At 39.2% G+C, this 14,701-nt stretch overlaps 2 protein-coding genes across 2 annotated transcripts in view; one reads left to right on the forward strand and one right to left on the reverse strand.

Annotated features, from left to right (window-relative positions):
• The window catches only part of prkar2aa (protein kinase, cAMP-dependent, regulatory, type II, alpha A), a 43,613-nt gene extending 30,318 nt beyond the window's left edge, over positions 1-13,295 (forward strand). Inside the window, exons 2-10 of the mRNA XM_022666126.2 lie at positions 1,488-1,523; positions 5,422-5,558; positions 6,349-6,455; positions 7,197-7,350; positions 8,636-8,737; positions 11,094-11,168; positions 11,429-11,494; positions 11,630-11,768; positions 12,146-13,295. Of these exons, the coding sequence (XP_022521847.2) occupies positions 1,488-1,523; positions 5,422-5,558; positions 6,349-6,455; positions 7,197-7,350; positions 8,636-8,737; positions 11,094-11,168; positions 11,429-11,494; positions 11,630-11,768; positions 12,146-12,270 (941 nt within the window). The 3' untranslated portion in view covers positions 12,271-13,295. The remainder of the gene's footprint in view (positions 1-1,487; positions 1,524-5,421; positions 5,559-6,348; positions 6,456-7,196; positions 7,351-8,635; positions 8,738-11,093; positions 11,169-11,428; positions 11,495-11,629; positions 11,769-12,145) is intronic.
• The window catches only part of si:dkey-20d21.12 (uncharacterized protein LOC556245 homolog), a 231,458-nt gene that overhangs the window by 193,333 nt on the left and 23,424 nt on the right, over positions 1-14,701 (reverse strand). The window lies entirely within an intron of this gene.

The raw sequence follows: 14,701 nt of genomic DNA on the forward strand, positions 1-14,701 counted from the left end.
ACGACAGAGCGAGAAACCCCACGGCTCTGACTCTTAACACTGACCTGCCAGAGTGTGTGTGTTCATTTGTGTGGGTCTGTGAATGTTCTTACACACACACATAAACACACATACACACACACACACTTATCTGCAGCATTCGCTGGGTTGGACCTTTTAACTGACCTTACAGGCCGTACGCCCACTCACTGACCGCAGGACAGGAGATTTGTTTACATATACCTAGAGAGTGTGTGTGTGTGTGTGTGTGTGTGTGTGTGTCTCTTGGCACGATTTAATAAATTGAGATACTTTAAGCATAGAGATGTATCTTCTTCAATGTGATCTTTTTTATTTAAGAAAACGCTGTCATAGTAATAAAAGAAAAAGTAAAATAAAAGATCTCTTTATCCAATTAGAACAGTTATTTTGCCCACCAGCAAAATTTGGGGTGTGAGGCCGAGTGAATTCCCCCCACCCTCAAGCAGCATTGACAACGTTTCTTTGTGCTAAATTAACGTTACTAAACTCTTACCTCAGACCCCAGAGTCTATATACGCTCTATATAATAAAATCCTACGTGAACGATGCCGCTTTGACCAGTGTTCTGTCGAATTGCGCTGCCTTGTCAAACCGTGCTTCCCTAGTGTTTATTTAAGATCACGGTAAAATGCGGAATCCACCGGAGATCCCATTTAAACCTACAGTTACTCACACAAGATAGCTAATGCTAACTAGCTTTGTAAACAGAGCTGTAAGCTCCACTGTGGTTTAGTGCTGCCTGTGGGCGAGGCTATGAACTCACTGATTGACCTAGACACCTAACCACTCTCTAAGCGATTCGTTTTTCTGAAGCTTTTTTTTTCTTAGCTACTGCAGACAAGGGAGGCTGATAACAGGTTCATGTGCAGCATGCATATATATATATAAAACTTTTAGTGGGAGGATAACTTTAAAGTTAAAAGATTAAATTAATTAAACATATCTGAATATATATTAAATCCAGTTTTGATCTTGCATTGATTCTTATGTTTTACATTTAAATATCTGTATTTGAAAGTTTCAAAGTTAAGAGTGAACACCAATTTAGTATTATTTTCATGTTTAAATCCAAATATTGTGTGTATACATGTGAGTTACAACGAGAAGGCAATGTGAACTTTAACACCATTTTCTCTCTCTCTCACACACTCTCTCACATACACACACACACACAAACTGTTTCTGCTACTGTAAAGTAAAAGTTTACCACGTTTTCTATCCTATCTGTTTAATCCCCTGTTTATCTGCTGAAGTTATTGTTTAACCAGAAAGATACAGTTAGAAACACAAGTGCACTTATATAAATATACAGTTTCGATTTAGAATATAGATTTACACATAAAATCAACATTATTGTTTGTATATGTGTGTGTTACAATGAGAAGACAATGTGAACTTTCATTAACACTATTCTCTCTCTCTCTCTCTCTCTCTCTCTCTCTCTCTCTCTCTCTCTCTCTCCGCAGCTCCTCCCCCCAGCAGATTTAACCGGAGAGTGTCGGGTGAGCTGTTTTTGACGTCATTGCTGTAATCATGTGGTTTAGAAAGTGTGTGAGAGACGGAGGGATGTGGGCCGCGTCTCGCTCTGTCATTCCTCCGCCCCCCAGAGGGCGCATCTCAGTAATTACGTGCCCCCTCCCCGGGCACTCGCTAATTTCAGCCCCCTAATGTGTGTTACACTAAAAGTCTTTTCCTAATTTGGCACTTCAATTGTCTTTCCCAGCGTGAGTGAGTTTCCACGCTCTGCTTTCCTAAAAATTACTTAATAACTGCTTTTCTTATGAGGAATGTTAATGCTGGGTCTGCAGAGGTGGCAGAAGTACACACAATACTCCTAGCGTATTTAATTTCTTGCTCCTTTGTATGTGTGCGTGTGTGTGTGTGTGTGTGTGTGTGTGTGTGTGTGTGTGTACACTCATTAAAGAGATGATATAATGAAGTTTAGAATACAAAAGATTATTAGAATTAAAGATTATTGGAGAAAACTATTTAAAACAATTGTAAGAAGGGTCACACTGTACATCAAGTGTTGACTAACTAACATTTAATGAATGCATTAATTACCATGAATAAGAGATGAGGTAATACATTAACAATGCTTAGATAATTAAGCACTGAATTAAACACTGAACTACAGCATTAATTAATGTTATTTTCACATTACAAGTGAATCATTTGTTAAGATGAACAATAAATCATAAACGTTATTATTAATGTTAGGTAAACAAGTAACAACTGCATTAGTTCGTCTTCTTGTCATTTGCTTGTGTACTGAAGTTATGCACACAGTAATCGTTTAATATTTATATTTAAGTAAATATTAGTCTGGATGGTGCTAATGATGCTTCATTTCATCATATATATATATATATATGTGTATATATGAGTGTGAGTGTTTGCTGGAATTCAGCTTACATGTAAACAATGTAAATATAAACCATGATTAACCAGTAATGCCTTTGTTAAGCATTATTAACATCTGTTAAACATTATTAAACACTTATACAGACAGCTCTGTTCAGTAAAATAAATATGTACCTGATTTAAAGTGAAATTGAAATAATTCTAATACATATAGAGGTATACTGTATTTCCTATTGAAGTAAAAATGTAAAATATATATTATTATATTAGTTAACTGACATCAGTAAATAAAACAAGTAACTGGCTACCACTGAATAAGTGTTATCACAGCCAAATATATTTATATTTATATTTAACTAATATTTAATTAATACATTTTTAACAATGACTGGATGCATAGCTGCAGCATATAAGCAAATGACATTAGTTTACATAAGTTACCATTATTAATGAAGTGTATGTTTTATTATTCGTCTTAACAAATGCTTTACTTCTAATGTTAGTTCATGTGAAAATAACATTAATTAATTCTTTTTTTTCCAGGGCTGTATAAAATTCTCAGCTCTGTTACTATAATCATGTGATTATCACTATTAGCCTGTTCCTGTCTTTTCATATATTCCTTTTAACCTTTTTTTCCTTTTACTTATTCCTTTTGCTAATATATATATATATATATATATATATATTGTAATTATTTCATTATTTGTTAATTCACAACAGTTTTAACTCCAAAAAATGTACAAGTACAGTAAAAAAAAAGTCCTTATACTTTAATATTATTCTGCCACCTCTGCATGTTTTGAAAACTTGGCACATTAAAACAATAATATAAAGTTTATTCAATTAATTATTAATAAATAGTCTGTAATATAATGAGATGTAAATCCACATTTGTAAGGTGCTTTATCCTCTACAGCAGTAGGAGCAGTATAGGAATAAAGTATACTCTATAGTATACTGCGTCCTGCTGCTGATAGTTCAGCAGGGTAATTTTACCTGCTCTCAGTAAAGGCGGGACGTGTGCCAGAAAACAACCAGCAGTGCAGTAATGAGAGAACTGAGACGCAGGATTCAGGACAGGAAGTCAGAACACAGACCCGGTCATCACCTCTATTAGTGCTGTCACAATTACTCAATTAACTAATTACTAACTCTACTCTTTCTGAGAAAATTCAATGCACTAATAATTTATACACTAGTCATGCAAAACATTATGACCGTAATCGTGCATGAATATTCTGTTGTTCCCTGTAAGTTCATCTGTAGCTGTAAAAATTGTTGAATGTTGGTTTTATTTATATATATATATATATATATATATAAAACAGAACTCCTCACTAAAACCTGGTTTATACTTCTGCATTGAGTCAACGTGCTGTCTATGGCGTAGGGTGCACGTGAGGCTGAGGTGTAGGGTGTGGCTGACACGAAGGGTGCGCGTAAGCTAAGGTGTAGGGTGCGCGTGAGGCTGAAATGATGGCTGAGACATCGGGTGTGCGTGAGGCTGAGGCATAGGGTTCACATAGGCTGAGGCGTAGTGGAGGACATAGGGTGCACGTGAGGCTGAGGCGTAGTGGAGGACATAGGGTGCGCGTGAGGCTGAGGCGTAGGGAAGACATAGGGTGCACGTGAGGCTAAGGCGTAAGGTACACGTAGTCTGTGGCGTAGGGGAAGACATAGGGTGCGTGTGAGGCTGAGGCGTAGGGGAAGACATAGGGTGCGCGTGAGGTTGAGGCGTAGGGGAAGACATAGGGTTCACGTGAGGCGTAGGGGACGACATAGGGTTCACTTGAGGCTGAGGCGTAGGGGACGACATAGGGTTCACGTGAGGTTGAGGCGTAGGGGAAGACATAGGGTGCACGTGAGGCTGAGGCGTAGGGGAAGACATAGGGTGCACGTGAGGCTGAGGCGTAGGGGAAGACATAGGGTGCACGTGAGGCTGAGGCGTAGGGGACGACATAGGGTTCACGTGAGGCTGAGGCGTAGGGGACGACATAGGGTGCACGTGAGGCTGAGACGTAGGGGACGACATAGGGTTCACGTGAGGCTGAGGCGTAGGGGACGACATAGGGTGCACGTGAGGCTGAGGCGTAGGGGACGACATAGGGTACACGTGACGCTAAGACATAGGGTGCGCGTGAGGCTGAGGCGTAGGGGACGACATAGGGTGCGCGTGAGGTTGAGGCATAGGGGAAGACATAGGATGCACGTGAGGCTGAGGCGTAGGGGAAGACATAGGGTGCACGTGAGGCGTAGGGGACGACATAGGGTTCACGTGAGGCTGAGGCGTAGGGGACGACATAGGGTTCACGTGAGGCTGAGGCGTAGGGGACGACATAGGGTTCACGTGAGGCTGAGGCGTAGGGGACGACTAGGGTGCACGTGAGGCTGAGACGTAGGGGACGACATGGGGTTCACGTGAGGCTGAGGCGTAGGGGACGACTAGGGTGCACGTGAGGCTGAGACGTAGGGGACGACATAGGGTGCGCGTGAGGTTGAGGCGTAGGGGACGACATAGGGTACACGTGACACTAAGACATAGGGTGCGCGTGAGGTTGAGGCGAAGGATGCGCGCAAGGCGTGGTGGACGACATAGAGTGTGCGTGAGGCTGAAGGCCTGCACTGTAGCCTACATTGTATCTCGATGTATACCTCTCTGGAAATGTAACCACACATTGCACAACGCAGACAGACGCAGCTGTGATTGGTTCGCTGTGCCTTGTGTTTCCTCCCGCCTTTAAACCGCAGAGTGATACAGAGCTACTGATACACGCACACAGAAGTATAAACATGCTCAAAGCCTAGGGTGCGCGTGAGGCTGAGGCCTAAGTTTGATGCAGAAGTATACATTGATCTCATGATCTTCTTTACGATGAGGCTTACAGTAAAATAATTTAATTAATTACATTTCTAAATTATTGATTACTAATATAATGAAACCCGACAGCCCTAAACCCGTGTTCTGGAGTGTGGATCAGCGGAACCGGGTGCCGGGTTCTGGATAATAAACGGTTCTGTGCTGCTGTTCCTCAGTGTGTGCAGAACCTTTAAACCCTGATGATGACGATGAAGATTCGGAGCCGAGAGTCGTTCACCCAAAAACAGACGAGCAGAGATGCAGGTTACAGGAGGCCTGCAAAGACATCCTGCTGTTCAAAGCTCTCGACCAGGTACACAACACACACTATACACACATAATACACACACTCTATATACACACACACTACACACATACTACGCACACTCTACACACACACACACACACTTGTCTAAAGCTCCAGCGGGGCAGAATTCATTTTGCGGTTGTGTGTTTTTACTACAGGACGTTTATAAGACTTGTGACCGATTAACACGGGGTCAGAAATGCCTGTGTGAGTCATTGAGATGGGAGTAGCTTCTTGATTTACACACTGCCATCAAAACTCAGTGATTATAACTAATCTTATAACTTAAGCATCTTCATTGCAATGTGTTCATGCACAGAACTTACATTACAGAACGAGGAAAATGAAATAAACTATACATATTATTCACATCTTGTTTTCTATGATATACCTTTATAAGTTATTATAATTTAAGGCTGCAGCAATTAGTCAACATAATTGACAAAGTTCTCTGTACAAATTTGTTGATGACAAGACAGCCCATACTCACTGTACATCATCTTATTATACATTTAGACACATTCTCAGCATTAAAATCACACACAGAGCTTCTGTTATCTCTGAAATTGAAGAGAAAAGCACAGTTATAATCAAGCAAGAGGTTTAGTGTATTTTTTATTTTTTGTTATTGCAAATTCTATGTTAAATAGAGTTTTCCCATGCCTGTTGATACCCTAGATACCCAGGACTAGTTTTCCCACCTCCCCGTGTAGAACTAGTCCTGTCCCAGTAGTGTTTAGTACTGGTGAACTGGTGTACTGATGCTGGGAGGTTCTCTGTTCTGTGTTGGTAACAGGAGCAGTTCTCACAAGTTCTGGACGCCATGTTTGAGGTGATTGTGCAGCCGCAGGAACACGTAATCGACCAGGGAGACGACGGGGATAATTTCTACGTTATTGAGAGGTACGAGTTCAGCAGGAATGTGCTTACATTCACATTACTGACACAACGTCTCAGACACCGAGACAATTAGATTTCACATGATATTTACAGTGTTTACTGAAGCACACAAACCCTGTATATATACAGCTCTGTAAACAGTGAAGGTCGCACTTCAGTTTCTGAATCAGTTTCTCTGATTTTGCTATTTATAGGTTTATATTTGAGTAAAATGAACATTGTTGTTTTATTCTATAAACTACAGACAACATTTCTCCCAAATTCCAAATAAAAATATTCTCATTTAGAGCATTTATTTACAGAAAATGAGAAATGGCTGAAATAACAAAAAAGATGCAGAGCTTTCAGACCTCAAATAATGCAAAGAAAACAAATTCATATTCATAAAGTTTTAAGAGTTCAGAAATAATCAATATTTGGTGGAATAATCCTGGTTTTTAATGACAGTTTATTGCATGCATCTTGGCATCATGTTCTCCTCCACCAGTCTTACACACTGCTTTTGAGTAACTGCTTACTCCTGGTGCAAAAATAGAGAAGTTTGGACATGCCTCAAATTCAGTTGTGCTCCACCTAAAGCTCCCTCTGAGCGTCTGCAGCAGGACCCAGCTGTGTTGACGCGGTGCCCGTCAGACGTTCACATGGTGTTCCTGACGGTGACGAGTTTGTCATGTGGGTAAACAGCGCTGTCACCACAGATCTCATCTGTAACTGTGTGTGTGTGTGTGTGTGTGTGTGTTTCAGGGGGGTGTATGATATCGTGGTACAGAAGGATGGTGTGGGATGCTGTGTTGGTCAGTATGATAATAAGGGCAGTTTTGGAGAGCTGGCCCTCATGTACAACACACCCCGCGCCGCCACCATCATCGCCAAGCAGGAGGGAGCCCTCTGGGGACTGGTGAGTGTGTGTGCGCATAAGCGTGTGTACGAACAGTGGGTAAAGCCCTATCTGTACAGGATTAGTTTCTCAGGGGGTTCTGGGGTAATTTTCTCTTTTATGTTTTTTTTTTTATCCTCTGTGATTTTATTCACATCCAGAACGATCATGTACGTGCTCCTCCGGTAATTTTAGTCCCGTCCGGACGCAAATCTGAGTTTCGTCTCCTCACCTTTAATAAAATGGATATTTGTCCACTGCCGCACACCGTAATTACACTTTGGGCACACCACGGTTTCCACGGAGATCCACGTTAAAACCACAACAGCGAATGGAAATGGAGGAGCTACTGAACTCTGTGATGTCATGTAACAGAGAAAAAAGCCTAAAAACTCACTGTTTTTACAATTGCAGTAGAAGTGTAAAATAGTTTTCACAGACGACCCCCTGAGAAAATAATTTAATTTAACTTAATTGTGTATGTGTGTGTATACAGTATGTGTGTGTGTGTGTGTGTGTGTGTGTAAGAGCATGCGTGTAAGAGTGTGTATGCACAGTGTGTGCGTGTGCATAGTGTAAGAGCATAGCTCTAGTGTGTGTGTGTCTACATTGTGTAAGAATGTGTGCATGTGTGTTTATAGTAAGTGTGTGTAAGATTGTTTGTGTGATTATTTTTTAATGTACACTTGATTTAGTCCTGTATTAATGAATTAGAGAGAGAGAGAGCTTTGCTGCGTTGCTGTGTAAAGCTGCAGCGCCCCCTGCTGGAGCTGAGCTGTAATTACGACACTCTTCCTCCATTCATAAGAGCAGTTTATTATAGCTCACTGATTCAGCCACAGTTAATGAGATTAACTCACACACACACACACACACGTACACTCACACACATAAATAAACACACACACATGATTTATGATAAAGGAATAAGGAAAATATACAAATAATATGAAGATAAAATAAAATATTTATTGGACACTTAAAATCAATTTAGCATTTCTGCAGACAAACCAACAAATCTCAGGTTTAATTCAGCATAAATTATTTGGTCTTTTTAAATTTTTTATTAATAAATAGTAATAGAAAGTAGTGTAGTGATAGAACTAATTTTGTTGGCAAATATTCTGTGCATATCTTTGTGTCTGTGTGTGTATTTGTATAAAATCATATAATAATTATATATATATATATATATATATATATATATATATATATATATATATGTATGTATGTATGTGTATTTGTATTAAATCATATAATAATTTGTATATATGTGTGTGTGTGTGTGTGTGTGTGTGTGTTTCAGGACCGAGCAACATTCCGTAGGCTGATAGTGAAGAACAATGCGAAGAAGAGGAGAATGTACGAGTGCTTCATCGAGTCCGTGCCGCTTCTCAAATCTCTGGAGGTGAGAGATTAAACTGCGCACTAACCTCTTATCTCTCAGACTTACACTTACAGATAATCACAGCGTCACATCTAAATGTTACTGTCATAAAATACTATGATTCATGTTTGGTATAATATGATCTTTTACAGGCACGAAGGGCATCAATATCATTTTATATCATTTTTTATAGTTTTTTTATGATGGTGTGACTAAACAACATTTAGTTGTTTTAGCCTTTGTCTAGCTTTTAAATGTTCAAATTTACAAATTTACATTGATTTTTTTGGGTGTGTATGACTATATTATTAATATTATTATTATTATTATTATTATTATTATTATAGAGTACAGACTGTCATGGTGAAGTGAAACCCGTCTGAACTATATAAAAGGCATTGTAAAGATTTTGTTCCAAGTAATTTTGGAGCGTTTCCATTAGTCCTTTTTTATAATGAAGCTCTCAAAGAGTATAACGATCAATATTCACATTAAAGTGAAAAACAGCACAGGGGATAGTATAAAAAATATAGCTAACACTTTATAATAGCCTATATTAATATACAATTAACTAATGATTAATAACTGTAATTTTTCACATTTTAAGAAACTAAAAAGTAGCTATTACATTTGTAAATAGTAATAAACACATTGGCAACATGAACTGCAATTGATAAACATTTGCCTGGGTTAAAATTCGTATTAACTAGCGATTTATTAATGTTCAAATTTTGATGAGCTAATAACCGATTTGCTAACATTTTAATATGAATAGCCATGCTGATGAATAAATGTCATGTGTGAGCATTAGTTAATAATCAAATTCTAATAAACTACTGCTTTGTTCACATCTAATCATCATTAGTTGTATTTATATATTAATAAAAGTTATTATAAAGTGTTATAAACTGAATTATTTCCACCTGCTGGGTTAGCTTGGTTCTGCCAGTAGTAAAATCTGAGATTAAATGGTATAAATAAATGGTAGTGTTTACTTCAGCAGGTTCTGCTGCTCTTCTGTATCCGAGGCTCAGGTTAATTACTTACTGCATGCAGTTAATCCGCTACACCAGTCTGTATTAAGTGGTTTAGTGCTAAACCCAAGTGGGACCATATGGTGACCCTTACTGGCAACGTTCACCTTTAAAAGTGACAGTTCTCCAGTTCCTGTAACAGATCAGTAGCAGCACAATAGCTTATCTACATTAGGCCACTACATCAATATTTCATTATTACTGACCCAACTCTACTTTTAATTTCAGAAAACTGTTTTTAAAATAAGATAAATACTGTGTATCATAAAAATGTCCACCAAGGGTAGAGGCCTTTATTTCTGTGTATGTCGATATCGATCGAAATTAAGAAATTTATCTTGATATAGATTTTTGCCATATTGTCCAGCCCCATATGACCCATATCTGTTATCTCTCTGGTTTGTGCTTTGTGAGTGAAACGCTTATTCAGGCTATAGCTGAGCTTATCGCTGAGAATTCGGTCTTCTGCTCACTGAAAAGAATGAACTTATATAGCGCCTTTCCAGAAACCCAAGGACGCTTTACAATTTACACGTTTTACACATCAACACTCATCCACACACCGGTGAGAAGCGGCAGCCAATAGCGCACAGCGTACTCTCAACCGGAAACAACCGTCCACCTGCAGGAGAACTGCATCCAGCACTACAGCATTTACCCAGAACAGAGTGCCAATCCGTATCTGTGCACACAGTCATACATATATTTACACACACACACAAATTTACATACACATACCACACACACTTTACACACACACACACCAGATCAATTTAGAGTATCCAATTTACCTGATCTCCATGTTTTTGGACTGTGGGAGGAAACCGGAGTCCCCGGAGGAAACCCACGCAGACACGGGGAGAACATGGAAACTCCACCCAGATAGGGACTTGAACCCCAGACCCCAGTGCTGAGAGGCGAACGTGCTAACCACTAAGCCACCGTACCGCCGAGGACACGTTATTCTGGCACTAAACACCGGTGTCGCTGCAGCTTGATTCTTCTAATATCACTGAAACAAAAATATCAGTCCAGAGATTTCTGAAGACTGAAGCCCTCACTCACTGCTGCTGTCCCCCTTCACTACTCACAGGAGTAGTTCACATTTTTATTATACTCTATATCTGGCTTCAGATCAGATAGCGTTGCATTGCAGGGATACACATCTAATTTTAATACCTCATCGCTTTTGAAAATGTCAGATAAAAAGTAATTAGATACGATTTGGGCCACATTTACCTGCTATGTGAATAGAGGATGAGAATCCAGTGAATAAAATCAATGCATTGAAGTCTACGCTGTTGCTGAAGTCCTGTTTTTCTTTTTTAATTTATTTATATCAGATATCTGAGAGGATGAAGATTGTTGATGTTCTTGGAGTGAAGATTTTCCATGATGGCGAGAGAATCATCATGCAGGTAAGATATCAGCATAATCATGTATAAGTACAGTAGGTGATGCTGCTTCTCCATCAGCAGCCGGAGTCTGAGAGAGAGAGTACAGCACTGATGGCAGAAGCTGACATTTTCACATTTATAGTGCATTAATAGTGATAGATTTTCATGGCTAAAATAGCAGTAAAAAATAAATAAATACAAAAAGGAACTTGATCATTATACAGGGGAAGATGTGATTGTTTTGATGTGTAACTAATGAGGATGAATGATGATGTTGCCAGGGTGATATGGCAGACTGCTTCTACATTGTGGAGTCTGGGGAGGTGAAGATCATGATGAAGAGCAAAGTGAGTTCCTTTTTCCTGTTTTATCTCATTATCTGATTCTGAATCGTCCACATTCCCGCAACCCTAATTATTATGGTAAAGTACACTATAAAATTGTACTGTTTTATTTACTTTAATTATTACTTTTTCTCTCAGACAAAAGCAGACCGGCAGGATAACGCAGAGGTGGAGATCACTCGCTGCACCAGAGGACAGTACTTCGGAGAGCTCGCCCTCGTCACCAACAAACCACGAGCTGCCTCAGCGTACGCTGTCGGAGATATCAAATGCTTGGGTACATAATTATACTCACTACAACTCCCATAATTCACCTGCACCCACTATTATCAGCCCTCACTACAACTCCCATAATTCACTTGCTCCCACTATTATCAGCCCTCACTACAACTCCCATAATTCACCTGCACCCACTATTATCAGCCCTCACTACAACTCCCATAATTCACTTGCTCCCACTATTATCAGCCCTCACTACAACTCCCATAATTCACCTGAACCCATTATCAGCCCTCACTACAACTCCCATAATTCACTCGCACCCACTATAAATCAGACCCTAACTACAAAAATGAACAAAAATATTAATTTTGATGAGTTTATATATATATGTGTGTGTGTGTGTGTGTGTGTGTGTGTGTGTGTGTGTTACAGTGATTGATGTGCAGGCGTTTGAGAGGTTGCTGGGTCCGTGTAAAGAGATCATGAAGAGGAACATCGCTCACTATGAGGAACAGCTGGTGGCGCTGTTCGGCTCCAGCATGGATCTCAGAGACTGAGAGAGACTGGTTGTGCCTTACACACACACACACACACACACACACACACACACATATATATATATATATACACACACACACACACACACATACATATCCTAACATATAGTTTATATACACACTCCACATTTTGTAGGCACACTCCTCCTCCTTTTTATGCTCAACTTAATCCAGAAGAGAGGGACGACAAAAATGTTCTGCTCTCGCTCAGTGTCTCTCTCTTTCTCTTATTCTTTCTATCCCTCTCTCTCGTTCTCTCTTTTTCTTTCTCTCTCTCAAAAAACACACACTCATGCACGCCTGCCTGCAGTCAAAACATCAGCTTTCCGGTATGATTAGAAGCATTGCCCTCTCTACAGCTGTGCCCCTGAACCATCCTGGCAAGGACGAATACACACACACACACACACACACACATTTATACACACAACACACACACACTCTTCAAAATACCCTCATACACTCCACATACGCTAAACAACAAATAAACCCAGCCAAGGACCATCCCTTCCCACGGACACTCTCCGAAGACAGGAAGACTTCAGTGGACTGAAGAAAAGAAAAGAAATAAAGAAAAGGAATGGTTGGGGGTGAAAAACAAGACAAAAAAAAAACAAGAAATCTAAAGTTAAATCTAAGATAAAAAAAAAAATCCAAATAAAAAAGCTGAAGTTTTAGAAGCATTTTATGACAGTGCGAAGCTTTGATTAACATTTATTTAATAAGAACATGTTTCCTTTCCTGCTGTTGGTGCGTTGAGTTGAGTTAGTGCTGGTGGTTCTCCACGGTGACCGGCGTTAGGTCCTCGTCTCTCGCTCACACCCACTCCACACCTCGTATTGATTAATGTACTATGATTATTATTATTATTATTATTATTATTACTATATATGGATTATTATTTTTGTTGGGCCGGCGGTCTCTCTGTTGGAGGATGTGAGGAAGATTCTAGTGCTTATTTCTTCTCTTGGTCATTCTGGATCAGTTTAAGTCCCGAAGATTAAATAAAGCAAACATTTTGGTAACACGTCTGGCCTCTTTACTCAGTCTCTCTCTCTCTTTTATTTTGTCTGTCTGTCTCTCTCTCTCTCTCTCTCTCTCTTTTCTATTTCTTTCTTTTCACTCTTTCTTAATATATTTTTCTCTCTGTATCACTCTCTTGCTCTGCTATCTGTCTGTCTTTCCCTGTCTCTTCTGTTGCTTTCTCTCTTTTTTTCTCTCCTATTTTTCTCTTTGAATCTTTCTTTTCTCCTTGTCTCTTTCTCTCTATCTGTGTCTGTTTTTCTCTCTTCTCTGTTTATTTTCACTATCTGTATCTCTTTTTCTTTTCTCTCATCCCTCTGTCTATCTCTGTCTGTCTTTTTTCTCTCAGTGTATCATTCTGTTTGTTTCTTTCTTTTCTTTGTCTCTCTGTGTCTGTCTCTCTCTCCTTGTCTGTCGCTCAGTTCTGTCTCTATTTTCTCTTTTTTCTCTCTCTCTCTTTCTCATTCTATCTTTTCTTAGTCTATCTCAGCCTGTTTCTTTCTGTGTCTGTTTTCTCTCTTTTTTTGTGTGTGTGTATGTGTGTGTAAAAATAAAAGCAAAATGAAATACTAATGGTACCACAACAAGATTTTATAGGTATAATGTTATTTTATGTCTATAAATCTTTGTGTAATTAACAATGCTATATAAGGGTAATTTCCAGTGTTTGAGATAATTTATGCTTCCATAAATTCTGGATTGGTGATAAATCAGGACACCAGTATTACGATTCTCTAATAGAGAGGAGAAAACCCACTTACGAACATTATCCAGGTTTATTTTACCAACAGATAACTCTGTTATCTCTGAGTTAGTTTTCCTCCAGGAAATTTTGCTCAGGTCCGATACTTTATTTTGTTATAGTAGCCGTTACGGATCGCTCTGCACGGGGGCATATTTAGGCCAGAAGTGGTCCTTTCATTGCCACCTGAGGCACATATGTGAGTCACAGCTTCAGTACAAAAGCAAAATAAGTATTTACAAAGATGTAAAAAGTATCTCCATTCATTACTCTGTAAATAGAAGTATATTTTAAATACTGGAGTTTAATAAAATACTTCTGTAGAAGTTGAAGGAGAATCAACTCAAGCTTTTTACTCTTTAAGTAAAAGTGTAAACGTTCTGGTTTCAAAACTACTTAAAGTATAAAGTTAAAGTAATGTAATGAGAAAAAATAAAGCCATTAAGAACAAAAGCTTAGGCCACGCCCACAGAGTCCTATAGTGCAATATAACCCCCCCTCCCCCAAAACACATTTTTCTAAAAGCCATAATGACTATAATAATGTTAAAATATTAAAATGTTAATGTTGATAATATAATTTGGGATGCTCTAGTCTGTTCTACGGTGGCCGAGAAAGCCCAACGCAGTGCAAATTGAAAAGCGCTGCAAAAGCACAAAACACATC

The sequence above is a fragment of the Astyanax mexicanus genome, chromosome 12 (assembly GCF_023375975.1).
Source record: "Astyanax mexicanus isolate ESR-SI-001 chromosome 12, AstMex3_surface, whole genome shotgun sequence".
In the NCBI taxonomy this organism is placed as follows: Eukaryota; Metazoa; Chordata; class Actinopteri; order Characiformes; family Acestrorhamphidae; genus Astyanax; species Astyanax mexicanus.